Genomic DNA, 20,980 nt, shown 5'->3' with positions numbered 1-20,980 from the left:
AATAGCTGTTATTGAGAGCGCCCCACCCCCATGGTAAGCCAACTATTTGTCAGGTGCTTCATGTTTGCCATCTTGTTCAGTCCTCACAAAGACTCTTGAGGGAAGTGTCCTACTAACCTGGAGGGCTTACTTTGTTTTCACTGTACTGAGCACTTCTGTTACCTTACTTAATCTTCCTAACAATCTTAGCACACAGAAGCTCTTATTCTTCCCATTTTACAGACAAGAACACTGAGAAGCCAGGTTGCTTATTGGTCCCAAAGCCAGAAAGAGGCGGGGCCAGGACCTGAGTCCACAGGCTTGTGTGGACAGTGATGAGCTTGAGGTGGGATGGCCTTATGCCAACCTCGTGGGGGGAGATGTCACAGTCTGGTGTCCCTCCAGAGGTGTGGCCATGGAATGTGGAGATGGGACTCTGGCAGACAACAGAGTTTGAGCTGGACTGTGGTACAATGGCTGTGTCCAGTCAAGCAGCAAGACCCGTGTTGGGAATATTCTGAGCCTCACAGGCATCTATGCATCTGCCGGTTAACAGAAGGGTGGTGGCATTTATTTTGGTAATCCCTGACTTTGTGACCTTGGGCCAGTCACCTCCCTCCTCTGAGTTTCAGCTCTCATCCCTAAATGTGGCAGCCACCCTTCGCCTGCCTACAGGTTGGGTGGATCACCTGACATTTGAAATAATTCTAGTTTGAGAGCTAAACCCTTGTATTACCAGGATATAGATTTACATAGCAGATGGCCATTTGCATACTCTTGCATTGGATGCTTAAATTATTCATCTCTCTGTTTAAATGCATAAAATCACTCGTGCTACTCCTTTCTCACTCCAGCGTCCTTCATGTCTCTCCCGTGGTCTTCTCAACGAGTCACACTAGCTGGCAAATACCTCTGCTGACTCAGCAAGCCTCGGGGTGTCCTGCAGGTGTGGTCAGCCATGTGGACAGCCCGAGGTGTGGCATCCTGTGGGGCTCAGGGGGAGCAGTTGGCACACTGGTTCCCAGCAGAGTGAGAAGCCCATCTCTGCTGGGAAAGCAAGGCCACTGCTTTAAAAAACTTTCCAGCAACTGAAAAGAAATTACATTCATAATCCTACCACCCAAACATAGCTATTTATGTTTTTCTGTGATTCCTCTCAGTCTTTATCTGTTTGTATACAATCATTGTACTTGTACAATTTCTTGGTCTGCTTTCCCCCCTCAATTAGCATAATTTCACAAAAAGGGTTTTTTCTTTTAACTGAGTGTATCATGTTTCATTGAATTACATACTCGTGTATCTTTATTGTTAGACATTTGGTTTTTATTTCCCAGCTTTTAACCATTACAGATTTTATGGCCATGAAACAACTTTCTTCTCATAATTTCCCACCTTTTTGTTTGTTTGTTTGTTTGTTTGAAATAATCCTTTTGGATCAGTCCCCAGGAAGAGGATCATTTTCATAAAATGAAAGAATTTTATTCTTTAATTGCAGGGGAAATCGCCTGCTTCTCTCTGTTTGTAAAACCCTAGAAGTTGGGGTCTGGGATGCTCTTGAGATGTCTCTGTTTCTCCCAGCAAGGCTCCTGGTCCGTGACAGTTATGTGCCCTCTTCTAGTGAGCTGTCACTGTCCATACCACTGGTTGTCGCCAGCGCAAGCTGCCATGCTTGCTCCGTTCTGTGTACTTAGAGTTTCTCTGTCTCCTTCTTTTCTTTCAAGCTGTCTCACTGCTCTCACTGGGGTCTGAGAGGGAGGATCTCCTGACAGAGAAAGACTTTTTGTGGGCTTTTTTGTGGTTGGACTTGGTGACCCCTGTTGGGCTGTTCAGCAGCCTTTGGCAGCCCGGTCCTCATGAACCTAATAGGTCGGTGGGTTTGCCCAGTGCTGGAACATGAGTATTAGTGCCTGCCTGTTCAGTTGAAATGGCAGGTTTTATGGATAGGTCTACCCCAATCCTACTGCCCCTCTCGGCAATTGCGGTCCAGTGCCTGGCACACTCTGCTTTCTATTAAAGTGACCGGTTCTCAGAGGACATGCCCAGCCCCAATTTGAGTCCCTTTTAGCTGTTGTTCCCCCATCCATGACCTCCTTAGCAGCAGCTGCCTCCAGTCAGGACTGTTGAAGGCAAAGATGGGAAGGATTCGGTTTTGCTATATAAGCTGACTTCTGTATACCATAAAGAATATTTTCAAAATCTCAGTAGATTAACTCATGTCATATGTGCAGTGTGCTCTGGAAAATGTAAGTCAGCCCTGGGAGTTTGGACAGGCTCTCCATCCAGGCCCGATGGCTCTGGTACCTCCCGGATCCCCAGCGAATGGAAAGCAAGACCCAGGCGGTTGCATCGGAGAGAATGACCCGGCAGAGCGCCCCAGCGTATGGGCAGTGCTTCCCAGTGCCCCAGATTGAGTGCTGTTTCCTGGGCCTGAGCAGCTCTAGCAGCATCCTTCCTCAATCACTGCCCACGCAGGTCGTTTTAGCGCACGTTCACAAACCAGTCAGGGAAGTGTTTCCAGCAGGCAGAGCAACTGCAAGAAGGGAGATCAGCAGACCCGGAAGGGACTGATCCTGGGGATGCTGAGAGGACAGGACAAGAGGCTCAGACTATTAGGTTTTGCTTTTCATCTTTAAGCTAAAGAGCTTTGGGATGTGAGAGGAGAGACCTTTGGGAGGAGACAGGAAGCTCCAGGAAAGAGGTTTGGGGGCTGAGAAGCTCTTGGGAAAAGCTGTGTTAAGGGGAAAATGAATAAAACCTTGAGGAGAGCTGCCAGGGCACTGATGTGAGTGTCCCCAGCCTGGGTGTCCAGACTTGGACATTTACCCGTGGTGACCTCATCAGTCTTCCACGCTTCCAGGACTCTCGGCGGAGAGTCTGGGGACTCCTGTGGCTATTCCCTCCTTTATCCGAAGGAGACCATGAGTTACCCGGTCTCCTGCCCAGATCACACCTTCAAATGGAGTGGCTGATGACTGTCTCCCAAACCCTCACCCAGCCTGGGCCTTCACATCGGTGGCTCTGGGTGACAGGACACATCCCCATTATCACGAGATTCTTTCACACTTAGGGAGCTTTCTATTTAAGGTAAGAAGGCTAGGATATGCCTGAGGCAGCAGCCTCACAGAACCCAGCAGCGGCTGGAAGGACAGAAAGCAAGGGCCAGCAAGAGGGGACGCTGTGGATTTGAACATGGGCACAGGGCCCCGGACAGGTCTCTTGCCGATGCCACGGTGTCACTTCTGTATGATATGGAATATCCTATATCATGCTGAGAGTTTTAATGCTTTTCCCCCTTTGTTCTTTTAACCACCTACCTTCTGTTGAATGCCTTTGTTACACAAGGTGCTGTGGAAATGAACATAACGTAGCTGGGGAGAGAGACAGACAGCTAACAATAGCGTGAAATGAGGGATCCAATGCGGCTGAACAGGGATGTCAGAGGACTGCCCACTACTTGGGGAGGCTTTGAGCCTTCCTCATGGCACTAAGTCAGGCTTTATAATGTGGAGACAGTGCGGTGAGAAAGACATGGTAGACTGGGGCTGAAAAGATGCAGCTCTGAATCCTGGTTCTGTGACTTACTGTGTGACGTTGGGTAAGTCTTACTCTCTTCGGGCCTCTGTTTCTCATTTGAAAAATCAGGACAGAAGTTCCATCTACCCCTCTGGGGGGATGTGAGTTTCAAGGGAGAGAATGCTCAGGGGAAGCACAGGTGGCAAACTTTGAGTAGACTTGGAGTCAAATGCCCTTCCACCACCGGCACGCCTGACAACGATATGGTGTGTGGTGTTTACTTCCAGGACTTCATCAGGGGTCTCATAGCACTTGTCCAACCCTACAGCAAGATTCCCCACTCCCGGGGGCCATAGGCTGGGTTTTTTTTTCTCATTCCTGGTTTTTTTTTTTTACTCTTTTTAAAAAATTTGTTTTTTAAAAAATATTTTATTTATTCATTTGACACAGAGAGAGAGAGAAATCACAAGTAGGCAGAGAGGCAGGCAGAGAGAGAAGGGGAAGCAGGCTCCCTCCCTGTTGAGCAGAGAGCCCAATGCGGGGCTTGATCCCAGGACCCCAAGATCATGACCTGAGCCGAAGGCAGAGGCTTAACCCACTGAGCTGCCCAGGTACCCCATCCTCATTCCTGTTTTGCAAGAAGAAAAGCCAGGCCCAGGGATTCTCCCGTGCCATACCCTCAGGGGAAGGTTGGATCTATGTTAGGGAAGGATTGGGACCACCGTCCTGGTTCTTTGACTGGACTCAGGGTTACTCCTTCAGCAGATAACAGGAGGCTCCACTTTCCAGCACCTGCCCAGGAGGCGGTAGGGCAGAGAATGGCCTCACCCCCGAGACACATGGAGAAATAGTGCACCAGCCTCATCCCAACACTGAGGCAGCCACCTCGGGCTGTGCCCAGCTGAGGGAGTAGAGGGACAGTGAGGCTCTAGCAGCCAACAAGCTCTCAGGCGCCATCTCACTGGCGCCTCTCTCAGGCTCTCTTCACCCCTTTACCACCACCCCCACTTTCTCTAAATATTGACTCAGCATCTCTTATGCGGCAGACACTAGCCAGAAAGATGAGGACCTGATCATGACTCCTGCCCTTGAGAAGCTCACACCCCAGCAGGAACAGGGTCTTCTTTCTGACATTCATCTGTCTGCCAGAAGGAGATATTTTTAACCCCATTTGACAGATGAGAGAAGACTAAGGTGGAGAGTGATGTGCTCTCCACAGAACCAGTGCGCCAGCAGGCCTGCCCCTCACCTCCAAGGCTGGCCAGGCCCAGGGATTTCCTGCCACATACATGCCCTGTACGCATCCCCCCACTCCCGCCCCTGTCTCTGGGCCTTTGCTCATTTCCCGTACTCCCCTGGCCAGGCCCTTCCCAAGCCTCACTGCATCCCCAGCGCCTTCTCCCACACTAACCACATGTGACAAACAATACGTCATGGCGGAAGCCCTGCTGGTGGAGTGCTGACACATGCTGGTCACTGGGCTGAGTGCCTTCCTTATAGCACCAGCCCATTTGCTCTTCAGAACGAGGTGAGCATGTAGACATCCTCATTACCCCCAGTCCCTGACAGGCATGGCTGAGAGGGTTAGGGCAGCTCCTCCCCAGTCACACGTTCGCCTGAGGAGACAGTGTTGGACAGCGGCTGGGGCCTGGACATGGCCTTGACCGCACACTCCCCTGCTGAGAGACCTTGCATGGCCACTTCCCTCCTGTGGGCCTCGGTTTCCTCATCTGTTATGGAGGAACTGCCAGGCGATGATGGTCATAATGTGGGAAGGCGGCTGAGGGAGATCCCAGAGTCTGCCCCCACCCCCCACTGTGGAAGTTTACTACTAACTTCTGATTATAGTGGATTTCAAATACACAAAAGTAGAGAGAAAAATGTAAGGAACGCTCATATGCCCATCACCCAGCTTCAAATGATCAACGTTTTGCCAGTCTTGTTTTATCTAAAACTCCTACTCCCCTCACCTGCCCCTACCCTAGCTGATTGTTTGCTGGAATATTGTAGAGCAACTCTCAGACAAAATGTCACTTTACATATAAACATTCTAGTGTGCATCTCTCATTGATGACAGTTTTTTAAAATGTGGCCATCGTGTATCTATCCCATGACAGAATTATCCAGTTGGGCCTCGGGACCACCGAGGCTGTCTACGCTGCAGTCCATAGTGATGTTTCTCTGATTGACCCAGAGATATCTTTTTATGGTTGTTTTATTTGAATTAGCATCCAAGTGAGGTCTGCACACTGCATCTGGTTCTTTTGTCTCTTCTGTCTCATTTCTCCTGTACCAGTTTTCTTTCCCCTTCTTCCTTGATGCTATTGATTTGTTGGAAAAACTAGGTCATTTGTCCCGTTGATTGTCTCACAGCCTGGATTTGGCTTATTCCTTCCTCATGCTGTTAGTGAACTCGTTCCTCTATGTCTTGCATTTCCTGTAACCTAATGGCTAGATCTAAAGGAGATAACCTCCATATTGGCACAGTTCAAGAGAAATAGAATATGAACCATATATGTGATTTGAGATTTTCTATTAGCCACCTTGAATAATAAGTAAAAAGAAATAGGTGAATTAATTTTTATCATATTTTTATTTACTCCTATATATATATAAATATCATTTTAATATGTAATCGATATCAAAATCATTAATGAGATATTTCACATTCTTTTTTCCGTATTCCATCTTCAAAACTTAGTGTGTTTTTTACACGTACAGCACATTTAGCTCATTCTCATGTAATGGTTAGCGTGAAATACAATCCTATCAAAACAATAAAGTTGTGTTTGGAGTAAACTATTTTATACCCCTTCAGTTTTTGAATGAAAATGATTTCAAATGAAATAAAATTTAAAATTCAGTTCCTCTCGATGCTCAGTAGCCACATGTGACTAGTGGCTATATTGGACAGTGTTCATAGAACACATTTCCATCACGGCAGAAAGTTCTGTTAGCTAGCACGGAGCGAGAGGCTGAAGCAGAGGTGGGTGTGAGATAACGTCATGGGTGTTGCTGTGTGCTTGTTCTTGGTACCCCATCATGTCCAGGGGTTCTGTTTTTCATGACACTGAGATTGAAGAGTGGTTCCGTGGGTACTTCTGAACATTTTTTTTTTTTTAAGATTTTTATTTATTTATTTGACAGAGAGAGACCACAAGTAGGCCGAGAGGCAGGCAGAGAGAGGAAGGGAAGCAGACTCCCTGCTGAGCAGAGAGCCCAATGTGGGGCTCTATCCCAGGACCCCAGGATCATGACCTGAGCCGAAGGCAGAGGCTTAACCCACTGAGCCACCCAGGCGCCCCGCTTCTGAACATTTTTAAAGAACAGTGAAAAAGGACATTTTGGTGCTCTTTGTTTAGGATGAACTAGGCAGTAGGGTATAAGTGGGTCCCCAAATTGGGACAGAAGCCATTCTGGCCATTTAAGAATCATCTGAGGACACTCGATATGATAGAGTGGTTGAAAGTCATCCTGCCTGGGTTTGAATCCTGAATGCCACTTACTAGCTCCATGACCTTGGGCCTCTGTTTTTTCAAACACAGAGACAGGCTCTGTTTTTTCAAGTAGGCAATACTAGTTCTTAGCTCGTAAGGTATTGTGATGGTTAAATGAGATAATATGCCTTAAGTATACATTATGCACAGAGTAAGCATTCAATGAATATGAATTAACTAGTATTTTTTTTTTATTGTAAAAATATAGGTTCTAAGGCTTAGGGGCTGGAGAATCTAATTTGTTAGGGTCTGTGGTAGGACCTGGGATATGCATTTAAAGCAGGTTCCTCAGGTGATCCTGAGTTCTTGGACACTTTGGTCCAGATCTCTTCCTAATATCTTTCCTTGGGATGACTCTTGGCTCTGTCCCAGCCCCAGAGAAGCACATCCTGGCTGGATACCCTAGCATCCATCAGAGGACAAACAAACCCAGTAGGGCTATCAGATTTAGTGAATAAGAATCCCCTATTTTATCTGGCAACCCCAAATCCCTAATTCCGATAAAACTGTAAACTAGGCAGGAGTGGGGGGTGGGGGAGAAAAAAAAACCTGTAAACTAGTATTTACAGGGGAGGTTGTTTTTGCTCTGTGGGCCTCCATTCCTGCCATATCTACGATAAGGTGCAAGAGAGGGGAGGGTGAGGACAAGAGTATCATGGTCAGGTTTTTAAATGGGTCTAGAACCCATGCCTAGATTCCCTTGAGCTTTGAGGAGGCCATCTTTTGTAAAATGAAAGAAAGGGCTCAGGAGCCATCTTTCTCAATCTGCTCATCCTGCAGGTAAGGAAACTAAGATCTGCCTGAAGGGGGAAAGTGAATTGCCCAAGGTGAGTGGCAGAGCTGGACTAAAACCTGAGCCTCCAGTTTCTGGCCCAGCATATGTTCCTCTTTGTCACTGCACAGCACTGTTTCTGTCCTCTGTCCCCTCAGTCATGGGGTGGGGAGAGGTAATACCAAGGGTAACCCAAGATCCTTCTGGTGACCCCCTAAGAGCAGTTCCTGCCCTTATGATCCAAAGGGAAGAATGCAGTAAATAGAAGCAAAGTCGGTTCCTGGTGCTGGTTGGACAGAACCCCAGAGATGGGTGAGGGGATCCTGCTGTATGTCCAAATGATTGGGGTCATGGTTAGGAGCTGCACCCACGGCCTGGCCCCCACCCCACCACTGGTGTCTTGCAGAGTGTCGGGAGGAGAGCTCTTTGACTTCCTGGCCCAGAAGGAGTCGCTGAGTGAGGAAGAGGCCACCAGCTTCATCAAGCAAATCCTGGATGGTGTGAACTACCTTCATGCCAAGAAGATTGCTCACTTTGATCTCAAGGTCAGTGAGGGGATGTGGGAGAAGAATCATTTTAGGAAGAACGGGCCCTGTCCCTTCTGACATTACTGCTAGGAAGGGATCAGCGCCCCTTTGGCCATTCTCCCTCATCTCACCATGGAAAACTCTGAGCTCCTAAGAAAAATATGATGCCTCAGGAAGCGTCCCTCGGTTTCATTTTGCATTATCAGGCTTTCTTCACAGAGAGGCTGGTTGCAAGAAGCTGCTTCTTCAGACCACAGGTACCTTATCTCTTTCAGACAGTAGTAGGTGGGGTGTCATTTTTAAATAGTAGACCACTGACAGGAAACGTGAAACCAAGCACATGTCACAAGGCTGGACTCGTCAGTAACCAAGAACGAACTCAGGAAGAGGCAGAAGTCTTAGCGTTCAGGCAAGCACTGCCAGGGTCGGCTGGCTGTCTGGGCCCCACACAGCCTCCAGGGCCCCTGGCCCAGAGGTCATCAGTCTTGGAGCCTAGGGACCGCTGGCTGCCCTCCCTGTTCCCATCTCCTAACGTGGCCACAAAGCTGCTTCCAAGGGGCACTGATCATTTGTGGTAACTGGTAATCAGGGTTGAGAAAGTTCACTGCGACCACATAGGAGCTCAGAAAGCAAGAATGTGGTCAAAGTAGAAGGATCAGTTCCCGTAGTAACTGAGCTCAGTTTAGTGGACTAATGAGCCTTTACAAGCCCCTGAAGCATAAAGATCCTCTAACCCGGGATCAGAGAGACCTATTTACCCAGGGGCGGGGGGTGGGGGGAAAACCCGTTCAGTTTTCTATCCAGAAAGTCCTATTGTGTTTCAAGCATTGTGCCGTGTGCCTAGGTATTTCTACAGATATACAAACCAACTAAGGCCCTGTCTAGGCTCAGTTCCTCTTTTCTAGGAAACCTAGTACAGGAGACAGGAAAGAAACATAACAACTCTTAAGTGCTGCGATAGGAGGAAGTATAGGGGAGTTGGGGAGCTCAAAGGAGAGGGCATCTGAGTCAGACTGAGGTATCCCAGAGGGCTTCCTGGAAGAGGTGATATTTGAGTTGAGTTTAGAAGGACTGGCAGGGGTTACCAAAGGTGAAGGGTCTTCTGAGGAAGAGAGGCTAGCAGTGTATATGGTCTGGAAAGAGCACAGTGTATTCAGGAAAGTACCGGCAAAGAGTAGATGTTCTGAATGACAGAATGAACAAGCCAGGAGGCGAGCACAAGGCAGACACAAGGGTGTGAGAGCTAAACCAAAGAGGTTGAACTTTACCCTGAGGGCTACAGAGTAGGGAGTGGGGTAGGGAGGGAACATGGAGGTGAGGTGAGCGGATGTGTGTTTTGGAAGGATCTCTCTCTGGCTGAAAGGTTGGATAGAATGGGGACACCTGGAGGCTAGCTGGGGCCTAGCTGGGAGGCTAGTGCCCTAATCTGCTGAGGGTGTGGCCTGAGCCGGCCTTTGGCCTTCGGGGTGGTTAACACTCTGAGTGGGAAACCGTCTACCTGAATTGCTCTTGTGTATCCCTCCTGACAGTACTGTGGACAGTTAACTTGTTGTTTTCTGTGTCTTGACTGCTTCCAGGAGCCTGGCCTCACTCTTTGTCTTTTCTCTACCAGGTCTGGTAGAGGTAGGAGGAGTTGTAATCCCATAGGTACCATGACGGTAGCCCCTTCATGCTGTTTAATAACTTGCTTGTGTGCAGGGCTCCTGGGTGGCTCAGTCATTAAGCATCTGCCTTCGGCTCAGGTCATGATCCCCCACATGGGGCTCCCTGCTCAGCGGGAAGCCTGCTTCTCCCTCTCCCACTCCCCCTGCTTATGTTCCCTCGCTAACTGTCTCTCTCTCTGTCAAATAAATAAATAAAAGAAGAAGAAGAAGGAGAAGAGGAAGAAGAAGAAAAGAAGTCTTTAACTTGCTTGTGTGGCTGCTCTGGGGAGGGGAGTGTTGGCTTGGAGGCGGCCAGGCCAGGGGTTTGGTCTTCACTCTGCTGTATACCGGGATACCCCTGAGCCTTAGTCGTTCAGCTTCAACACAGGCAATAATCCCCACCTGGCACAGTTGCTGCCGGGGTTAAAGAGAAGCGGCATTAGCTGACTCCCTGTAGCACTCTGTAATAGTACCTGCCATTGTTATTTCCCCTCCCAGCAGAGAGGAAAAGAAAACACAACTCTTGTTACAGGATTTTGGGCCCATCAGACTAGGAAAACAGGCCTGCTAATGCAGTTCTCAACTGCCCAGCAGAGAGCTGAGATTGATGGCTGCTGGGGCATGTCTGGCTCCTGGGCTCAGTCTGGCTGCTTTCCACCACCTGGAGACAGTCTGGGTTGCCTCAAATGTGCGCAGGGCGAGGCTGCTGCTAACCCCTATCTTGGCCTCCTGTCCTTAGAGCTGTGCAAATGCTGAGCCTTCTGGCCCATCCGCCCCCATCCGTGGTCCCTTGGCCCAGGCCCAGCTGAGCAACTCCAGGAAGTGATGAGTAGTAGCTGTGTTACCTCATGATGGGGTAGACATCCCTGGAGCCAGAATGTGGGTATGTGTGCCCCCAGCTGGAACTTTCCACCAGCTAGAGTGGATGATGTAGAAAGTCCAGCTGGTAGCTTGGGGTGGGGGGTGGGGTGGTTCCATGTTGTTTCCCACCATCTAAAAATCATTATTCATGGATATATTTTTCTTCCTGATTTTCATTCTCTTTGAGGTGCCTCTGCTTTCCTCAACACTTGTATTCTCGTACTCCTCACCAAGTGAGTCAGGCTAGTCTTGTGGTCCCACGAACACAGCCACCCTGTTGTCTCCAGGCCCCTACCTGTGACCTGTTCTCCACGCTCACCTTCCAGCTTGAAGGGGCAGGTGATGGAGGAGGGGCAGCTCTCTGGAATACGAATGGCTTCTCCTGGGACTGCTAGCCGATAAGCTCTTCCTGTTCCGTCACGGTGCTAGAGAGGCTAGAGAGGTGAGGCCCCATCCCCGGCCCCATGTCAAAGCTGACATGTTCCCAGCCTTGTGGCAGAGAACAATAAATGTACCAATTACCATATGATAAGCAGTCTTGGGAAAACAGATCAAGGCAGGCTGCTGCCCAGAAATTTGTGATGGGTCGGTCCTTGTCATCTGTAGGATAAGGGAACCCATTGTCAGCATGACATTCAGGTCTGATTCTGACCTCATCCACCTTCCCCACCCCCCAACCCCTCCAAAACTCTAGCTCCAGGCAACAAGATGACAGATCTGTATTCTGGCCTCTCTCCTCCTTTGTTCAGGCTGTTCCCATCCAGGAAGCTGCTGCTCCTCCTTTTCTCTGGCCATAGACTTCCTTCCTGCTTGCCCTTCTAGGCCCAGCAGAAACACTACTTCCTCTGGGAAGACTTTACTGCTACCTCCCAAACCATAACTTAGAATGAACCTGCCTCTCTGATTCTGTTGCCCTTTGTACAGCCTTCTGCTGGGAGTATCTGTCGCTCTCACTCACTTTCTGCTGCTTATATCTAGCACCATCGCTGGCACATGAAGAAAGGGATGAATGCCTTGGTAAGACCAGATGTGTGCATGGCACTTTCATGTCACCTGGAAAATGCAAAAGAGGCTACAGGCAGGTTTTAGTCCCACGATGTGAACATTTATTGAGGGACTGTCATATGCCCAGGAATAGAGTGTCAAACATCAGTGCAATAGGGTACCTGCTTTCCAAGGGCCCACTGTCTACTAGGAGGTGGCCATGGTGGGACTCAGTGGGGAGGCCACCTGAAATGAAAGCTAACCATGACTCTCGCCAGCAAAATCTCACTTCCAGGGGGTAAGTGTTCTGACTCAGCAGAGGGAATACCATGCCAGTGTGTGTTGTAAATATACCCCAGAAAGGCCCATTGATGTGGGTGGTTGTAGGTGGTGAAGGTAGATGCTGTTGCCCTGTGCTTGCCTGGATGGAAGGAACCCTAGGGCTGACTGCCCCTCAGTACCACCTAGCACCTGGTGTGCCTTCAGACATGGCGTCTGCATGGTGGCTTACCCTCAGTACTGCCCGGAGACCTCACCCTGGCATGCCATCCCAGCACAAATGAAGGTCTTATAGAGGGCAGGTTTGTGTGGTTTTGTGTTTATTTTAGATTTGGGAGTTTCCCTTCTGAGTATGGGTGTGTCTCCCCTACACCCCAAACCAGCTGGAGAATTCAAAAATGGAAGGTCGTCTTCAGATCTTACTGGTATTTTCAGCACACACCATGAGGATTGAATGAAATTATACGCAAGCCAGGAACCTAGAACTCTCATGGGGCTTTTGGTTTATATAAATAGCATTAAGAAGTGAATTTTGAATTTGTAAACAAAGTACCCCAAATCCAAATTCCTCAATGCTCTGATTATCCTTTGAGCTATTTTTTACATTCGTGACATGATGGGGTCTGCTCGTCAAGCTTTCATAGGAATGATACTAATAATATTTTGAATGTTTATGGCACTTTCTAGAATATAGCATGCTTATACATTTGTTCTCTCATTTGATCCTTGTGGCCATGCATGGAGGTACAAAGTATTGTCCTTTTTTTACACACAAGGCAATTGAGATTCAGAGAGGTTAAATAACTTGTCCAGGATCACACAGGTATTAAGTGACAGAGCTGGGGCTTGAACTCAGCCAATGAGGAAACACTAAGCCAATCTGGGTGCCACGAGCTTTTCTTTCCCCAGATTCTGAACAGCATAAATTTCTTACTTCCTTGGGCCATGCCTCTGACATATTATCAATCCAAAGGTCTGTACCATGCCATGCATTTCTCCTTCACACAGTTAATTTCTCATCTGGTTACGTTATTTCTAATAAGTTATTCCTCATATTTTAAAAAATGTATATTTTATTAGTTGCTATAAAATGTGCATGCATTTGAAAGTAGAACTTATAAGAAGGAGGCTGTTTCCATACCAAAACCTGGCAGCATGAAGCAAAGGCGAGTCATGGCAGAGATTTAACCGATGGGATTGAGTACAGTGAGATTGTGAAGGTGCAGGCCAGACCACAGTCTGTCAAAGCAGACCATGGAAGGCTTTTTCCCTCAAAATTTTTTATTATGAAAACATATCAGAAAAATTGGAAGAATATAATGGCCACCATTATACCTTCCCCCTAGATCCGACATATAGGCACATTTGCTTTACCTCCTTCTCTCTTTAAAAAAGAAAAATGTATATTTATATAAAAGTATTTTTATATATGTGTATATCTACACACAGACATGTACACATAGTACATGTATACTTTTAAAATTAAAACCATTTTAAATAAAAATTAAAATAAAAAATATATGTGATTCTTTAAAACGTTGGTATAATTTGAAAGAAAATTCTAGCCATCCTGACATTCCACTCTCGGTATTTCTACAGGCATCTCCCAAGATTCAGGTCAGGCTCCTACCAACCTACCACCATTATCACACTTAAGAAAATTAATAACTGGTAGAAGACCTTTCATGAATGGATGCACATGATTTTATTTCTGATTTTGAAAGATAATTCTGGCAGCGCAGAGAGGATAGCTAAGAGAGAGTAGGCCAGTAATGACAAGAACATGGGAAAGGGATGACCCAAAGTTACCCCTTAGCATTTTTTAACTGAAGGATGGTCTTTTATGCTGTCATAAAAAGTAGTAGCTCATAGAAGACACAGAAACTTGCAAAGAAGTTACCCATAGACTTTCTACTCCAAAACAACCATTAACAATTGGTCTATTTTCTCCAGCTTTTTGAACAGGTGTGCGTATGTGTTCATTTTAGGATGCTTATAACTATACTACTTTTATAATTTTCTCTTATGCTTTTTTTCTACTTTACATTTTAACCCGAGGAGCCCACATGTGCTCTAAAGTATTTTACTTTACTGTAGGAACTTTTATACAAGTCTTTCCTGATTGCCTTACCTTCTCGGTGCATTTTTAGGGGAAGACCTTGTTTCCTGTTCCTCAGATGCCAATCTTAGCTTGTGCCCCAGCCTCAGAGTGTAGCCCTTGGGCCCCTTCATTGCAACCCCATGCATCAGACTGAGCCTAGAGCCCTAGAAATAAATGCTGGCTGTATTTTCCACTCTTGCCAGGCCCCCTTAGGGTAACCCCGGAAGGAGTGAGCTGAGGAAACTGAACTTCTAAATAGTGGAGGGAAAGTACAAAATGTGGCAAATAGTAAGTATGGAGAGGCATAATTAAAAGAGTTGAGGGGCACCTGGCTGGCTCAGTTGGTGGAGCGTGCAGCTCTTGACATCAGGCTTGTGAGTTGAAGCCCTACGTTGGGGGTAGAGATTACTTTAAAAAAAAAAAAAGAAAGAAAACCTTTAAGAAAACAAAAATGAGGGGCGCCTGCGTGGCTCAGTCCTTAGGCATCTAGATGCCTTTGGCTCTGGTTGTGATCCTGGGGTCCTGGAATAGAGCCCTGCATTAGGCTCCCTGCTTGGCAGGAGGCCTGCTTCTCCCTCTCTCACTCCCCCTGCTTGTGTTCCCTCTCTCGCTGTGTCTCTCTCTGTCAAATAAATAAATAAAATCTTTAAAAAAAAAAAAAAGAAAGAAAGAAAGAAAACAAAAATGAAGGAGTTGAAATACAGATACTTTGCAACAGGAGCATTAAGCCAACCAGGTGACTCTTACGAGATACAGCAGGGGGCCACATGGTGAAGTAGAAAGAGGAGAAGATTGGGGGTTGAGCATCTCCTAGCCTAAGGTTCTGTGCAGTAGTATTCTGGTAACAGCCAGATCTCCAGAAATCAAGTGTATGGACACACACACACACACCCCCACACATATCATGAATTTTATCATGTAAAGGTTTGTAACACAACCTACAAACAATAAAAATATATGATACTTTCTTTGGTAAATCCCAGAGAGCCAATTTTCTCATACAACATTTCCTTTGGGTTCTGCCAAACTCTTGTATCAAGAGCCAACCTAGGGATGCAGTTGACACCCAAGTGTAATTCTGACCAGAATGTTGGTTGATATTTTTGTCTACGAAATTTAACAAGTAAGGTGAAAATGAAACAATGAAGACATGTGTTAGAACTTTGCTTATTTTTCAATGACTGGAATGACTTCTTGGCTGGATTAGATAATAGTTTCCAAATACTAAAAAAATGTGTCCTCTGTTTCTGTGCTATTCACAAAACAACAGCTACATACACGGCACCCTTTTAAGTTTCAGCTACATTATTAAGTGATCTTCTCCAGCACGTCTTAAGTCTAGAATCAAAAAGATAATAAATCAGGTTCTGATCTGTAGTGTCTGCCTCTTTCCATGGTGTCAATATCCCCCCAAGCCCGGGCCACAATTTCAAGGTAGCAACGTGCCACTGACCAGAGTTTGGAAGAGGGGAGCAGTAGCATAGCCTTATTTAGGATTTCCCCAGTTCAGAGATAAGGGATAGAGATGACCTCAAAAGCACAGAGAATACTAGAACACGATTTTTAAAATTAGGAAGCAATGAGTTTTAAGTATTGTTTTTCATCTGACTGATTTCAAAATCAGTTTATAAAATTTAATTTTAATATTAAAATAATATAGTTAATGTGGCTCTCTTTATCAGCCGGCTCACACAGTTCCTGGGCTGTCATGGGCCAGTAGGCACCAGCTCCAACACCTCCCTGGCTCTCTGAGCCTTTGCCCACAACATGAGAGCACTTTGTAAACAGGATCGTGTTATAGGCAGGCTGACTGTTGTCAGTGGTGTAGTAACAACAATGGGAGCTGGTGGTTACTGGGCACCTTGAAAACATGAAGGCTCCTGTCTGAGTGCTGGGCATGTGTTTACCATTTAATCCATGCAGCCACCTGTGAGGGAGGGTCTGCTGTCATGCCCATTTTATAGAAAGAAGAGGTTACTTCAGGGCTCCTAGAACCTTACCACAGTAATATTCCCGTTTTGCAGACCAGGGGCCAAGGCTCAGAGAGGTTCAGTTTCCTCACTGGTTAAATGAGGACACCAGGCATCCACAGCTTGGTGGTTGTAAGGATCCAATAAGGTGATGTGTGGGGAAAGCCCACCCCAAATGTTAGTTTGGCACAAACCATAGGGCCAACATTGCTAGTTGGCCCAAGGCCCAAAGCCAGTCGTCCTGGAATGCCCTTAAAAGTGAATTTTTATTTCTCTCCATGTCACAGAGCCTAGGGACAGAGTAGGTAGCTAGAGTAGGTTTTCCCTTCTGCTTTACCAGACAGGTTTGGGCTCTGCTCCTCACTCAGTGACCTTTGCAGTTTCTTGACCAGGTCACAGCTCACAGGCTGCTCTGCAGCTTGGGACTTAATGATCTCTGGGGGCCCTTGCAGCTTCAACACTGTGAACAGTGTAGGGGTGACATGGGAGTGAGGATGCATGGGAGGTCAGAAGGAGGCCATGAGTGTGTGGCCAGAAGCTGTGGTTTAACAAATCCAAATGCGAGGGGCACCTGGGTGGCTCCGTGGATTAAAGCCTCTGCCTTCGGCTCAGGTCATGGTCCTGGGGTCCTGGGATCGAGCCCCACATTGGGCTCTCTGCTCAGCGGGGAGCCTGCTTCCTCCTCCCTCTCTCTCTGCCTGCCTCTCTCCCTACTTGTGATCTCTGCCTGTCAAATAAATAAATAAATAATCTTAAAAAAAGAAAAATACAAATACAAATGCGACCGAGTTTGGGGTCCTTTCCGAAGCCACTTCTGTGGGTTTTCTGGGAAATAACATGGAGCTGGGATAGGAAGCTGCTGAGGCACCAGAGCCAAGGTGGACATGCCCACTTGGGCAGCAGGCAGGGGTGACCCCAGCAGGCTCCCTTGCATCAACTAGAGGAAGGAGGTGACAGAAGAGACAGGAGAGCACACAGGATCTGGAGTCTGCCAGAGCTTGAACCTCAAATTCAAGTAGCTTACTACTTATTACTGAGGCACCTTGAGCAAGCGCTTAACCTCTGTGAGCCCCAGTTACTTCATCTGTAAAATGGGGGTGATGATAGTACCTGTCTTGGACACCGAGAATCAAATGAGTATGCATGCTTTGGAAACTAAACGCTGTAGGCTGTGCTATACCAAAACCCTAGGCTGGGTGCTTTTAGGAACACAGAGCATGCAAAACAGGCCTGCTCTCTGCAACTGGGCAATCTGGTTGGGAAGGTGGGACGAACACACAGGCTCTTGGCCTTGACTGAGGCTGTGGGGTGAGGTTGCTGCACACATGTGAAGGTAGGAGAAGGAAGGAGCACTAGGCTGGCTATTTAGATGATACTTGCTGGGGGAGACAGAATTTCGGCTGAGAAGGAAGGCAGATGATAAAGACCCTCGTTCTGGGGAAGAAGAGACATGACCAAGGAAATATTCGCCGAGGGGATGCTAACAGCTACGGGTCACTTTATAGGTCCTGTTTGATCCTCTTGGTAACCCTCGTGAAGTAGTTGGATCATCATTACTAATTAATGGGTGAGCAACCTGCAGCTGCCCACCTAAGTGACTTTCCCAGTGTCAGACTGGTAAATGGCCAAACTGGGATTGGAACCCAGGTTCCAAGGCTCTTAGCCATTATCTATCTTGATTCCCTAAAAGCAGAAGGTGCAAGAGATGCATATGTGACTGTGCTAGTTGTTCATTCGGGCAGGAAATAGTTCCCGAGCACCCAGGAATTGCGATGCCAGCCACTCTTGGGTGCAAGGGGTAGAAATGAGAGGCAGGGCCCCTGTCCTTCTCCTGGGGCTTCAGAACGGTGGGGAGAGGACACACAAGGAATTATAGTGCAGTTGACTCGACGCCAGAGGTGTGTCAGGTTAACAGGCAGGTGCTGGGGGGAAAAACTAGTTGGAAGTGTTGGAGGGGAGGGGGTCATGGAACTTGTTCCAGAATGAATGTGTCAGAGCTAGCAGTGGGGACGGGAAGAAGCTCGTGAGGAAGGCCATTCCAGCAGAGCTAACTGCAGGGGGGTGTAAGGGTGATTAGGAGGTTGGTTGGGATGTGGCGGAGGGGTGAGTTTCCAGAGGTAGGAAAGCCTTGACTGCCAGGTGGAGGGGACCTTGTGCATGGGCCACACTGGAGGCATGTGGGAAGGGGCTGCCTGTGGTCTCATCTATAGGGTGCCAGGGGAAGAGTTTGCTGCATCTCCATGGAAACCTGCCCCTAGAGGTCTGGCAGCAGGCATCCTTCCTGGCTCAGATTGCCCAGCACTTCCTGGGGCCATGCTCCACATTTGCAATGAAGGTTCATAAGCAGCTTCCGTGTCTGGCCGGTACCCCGCTTGGCTGAGCTAAGCAGCCTCGCCCAGTGACAGGCACGTGGAGAAGACACTGGGCGGGGGTCAACAGACTTGGGCTCTCCTCCTCGCTCAGTGACCTTGGCAGTTTCCTGACCTCTGTGAGCTGCTCTGCAGCATGATAGGACTTAATGATCTCAGCTTCAACACTGTGAACAGTGTAGGGGTGACATGGGGGTGAGGATGCGTGGGACAGGAGGCAGGTCAGGGAGAGGGCATATTCTACAGTGGTGCACAGGTGATTCAGCAGGGATTCAGTAAGTTTCCTGGAGATGACTGTTGTCATTGCTCCATCCCAGAGAGTAACGAATGGACATAGCCACCATTACTTGAAATCTTGCTGGGCATCGATCCTTCCATGGACCATCTCTCTGGATCTTTAGAACAGCCCTATGCCATGGAGGTATTGCCCCATTTTACAGATGGGAAACCAAGGCTGCAAGAGGTCCATTGACTTTGACCAGGTTTCACTGTGAGTGACAGAGCTGAGTTTGAACCTTGACCCGCCTGACTCTAAGCTCAAGCCTTTGCACCTTACTGTATAGGCCCCTGAGGTTGACTTCCTCCTGCAGGGGCTCTTGGACACGCTGTACTGGACGGGGGAGAGGGGAATCACCCACTCACATGGGTCCTGCCTGGAGGACAAGCTTCCAGTTTAGCACCATAACAGGCACCTCTGATCAAATCCACTGGGACACGGTGGGGCATGTTGGCCTCTCCCACAGCTGCCTGCCTCTTGGGCTGAGCTGGGTGGGTTTGTTTTGACAGGTGAGGGCAGTTTCGCCTCGTGGTAGCAACTCCACAAGCCCTGTGCGGGGCAGTGGTGGCACCTGTAGGAATCCCTCCTTGTAGCCATGCTTTGGAGGTGATGTCAAGTGTGTGGGTAGTATTTGGTCAAAGCAAATAAAGCTGGAGAAGGACAGATGGATAGGATCATACTACTCCAGAGGGCAGCCTGGCTTGGACCCAGCAGTCTGTGGTCACAGTGGCCTGTTCTTCCTTCCTGACCTGGAGACAGGAGACCTGAGCCTTTTGTATGTCCTACTTGGGGCCCAGAGGAGTGGGAATTTGCCCAACCAGCTCGGGATGTTGTGCCACCTTCCAACTGCAGAGGCTAGAGCTCGAAGGGGCTCTGGAACTCATCCAGTGTCTATTTTAGAACTGGGGGTGCTGAGGCCCAGAGAGAGGAAGTGGCATGCTTCAGTTCACATGGCCTTGTATGGTGGAGGTGAACCCGGAATTTCCCAGTATGCAGGCCCGGGATCTTTTCTAGTGCCCTACCTTGTTTGGGAAGGGGGAAGCAGAGAAGCTGAGAAAAAGCCCTTGGGGGAGCTGCTGCTTTGCTGGCCCTCAGGCTACCCTTGGGGATCCTCCCTTAGTCATGGTCCCTCCTGACCCAGCCCTACAGCGGCCCGTGGGGAGGAGTGCCCTAGGGCACCCCCCAAGGGTGGTGGAGGACTTCCACAGGGCAGAAAGAGAAGGACCGCTAACTCCCACTTCTTTTAGTGCCTGTTAGCATATTTCAGGGGCGTGTGCAGGACACAAGATACCATAGGGGATGCCAAGAAACTTAGCACTGATCTGAAATTTCCCAGGGAGGCCACCACCTGGGAGAGCAGCGATGTCCCAAGACGAGAGACAGCCTACAACTGAGGACCACTTGCTCACAAGCATTGTCAGCGCCAAGGGGGTTAGAGCCCAAGGTCAGGGGCCGCTTCGTTGAAAAGTAAGGCAGTAGTAGGAGGCGGGGTTGAGGCATAGTCCCTGAAAGTGTGAAGAGGAGTAGGAAAGGCATTCCAGGCAAGGGGAAAAGCCAGAGCAAAGGATGGAACCGAGCTGTCTCTCTGGGTGTAGTAGTAGCCACCTGGAGGGGAGAGGGGGCAGGTGCAAGGAAGTGAGGGGTGATGAGGCTGGGAAGGTGACATGGACCCTCAGTGCAGAGTCTCATTGCCTCAAATATCAGGCAGGGCATTTGCGCTTTCTCTCTTGGTCAGTGGGACCACTGAAGGTAATTAACCAAACTGGGTGATGTGGTGGCAAGCAGGGCCTGGACAGCCTGGGAAACCCACCCCAAGACTCTGCCATTATGAGGTGTTGGGCCTTGGGCCAGTGCTTTAGCCCCCTGAGCCTCTGTTTCGTCATCTGTGAAGTGGGGAGGTTGACAGTGCCTACCCCTGAGAGCGGTTGCAAAGATGACATGGAGCCGTTGTACGCTGCTAGCCTTGGAAATTGTTCAGACGATGTCAGCCCCTGCCTTGCCTCCTGGGTGGCATCGGGTTGGGTGCATGGAGGCTGGGATAGCGAGAAGGAAGCCCCTCCGAAAGCAAGAGGAGCTACAGATATAGGAGCCGTTTTCCTGTTTACTCCCAGTCAGGGCAGGTCTGAACCTAAAAGTACATTTGGTCCAAATGGGCCAGGGTGTGAGTGATGGAGGGCAGAACAGGGGTCCAGGGCTTGCCCACCCAGC

At 48.5% G+C, this 20,980-nt stretch overlaps 1 protein-coding gene across 5 annotated transcripts in view; it reads left to right on the top strand.

Moving 5' to 3' along the window:
• The window catches only part of DAPK2 (death associated protein kinase 2), a 115,963-nt gene that overhangs the window by 65,017 nt on the left and 29,966 nt on the right, over nucleotides 1-20,980 (top strand). For all 5 annotated transcript variants that reach the window (XM_032342818.1, XM_032342817.1, XM_032342813.1 and 2 more), the window contains one exon: nucleotides 8,168-8,306. In XM_032342818.1, the coding sequence (XP_032198709.1) occupies nucleotides 8,168-8,306 (139 nt within the window). The remainder of the gene's footprint in view (nucleotides 1-8,167; nucleotides 8,307-20,980) is intronic.

Source organism: Mustela erminea, chromosome 5 (genome assembly GCF_009829155.1).
Source record: "Mustela erminea isolate mMusErm1 chromosome 5, mMusErm1.Pri, whole genome shotgun sequence".
In the NCBI taxonomy this organism is placed as follows: Eukaryota; Metazoa; Chordata; class Mammalia; order Carnivora; family Mustelidae; genus Mustela; species Mustela erminea.
Note: the sequence above shows the minus strand (reverse complement) of the source record. Positions and strands in the feature narration are given on the sequence as shown.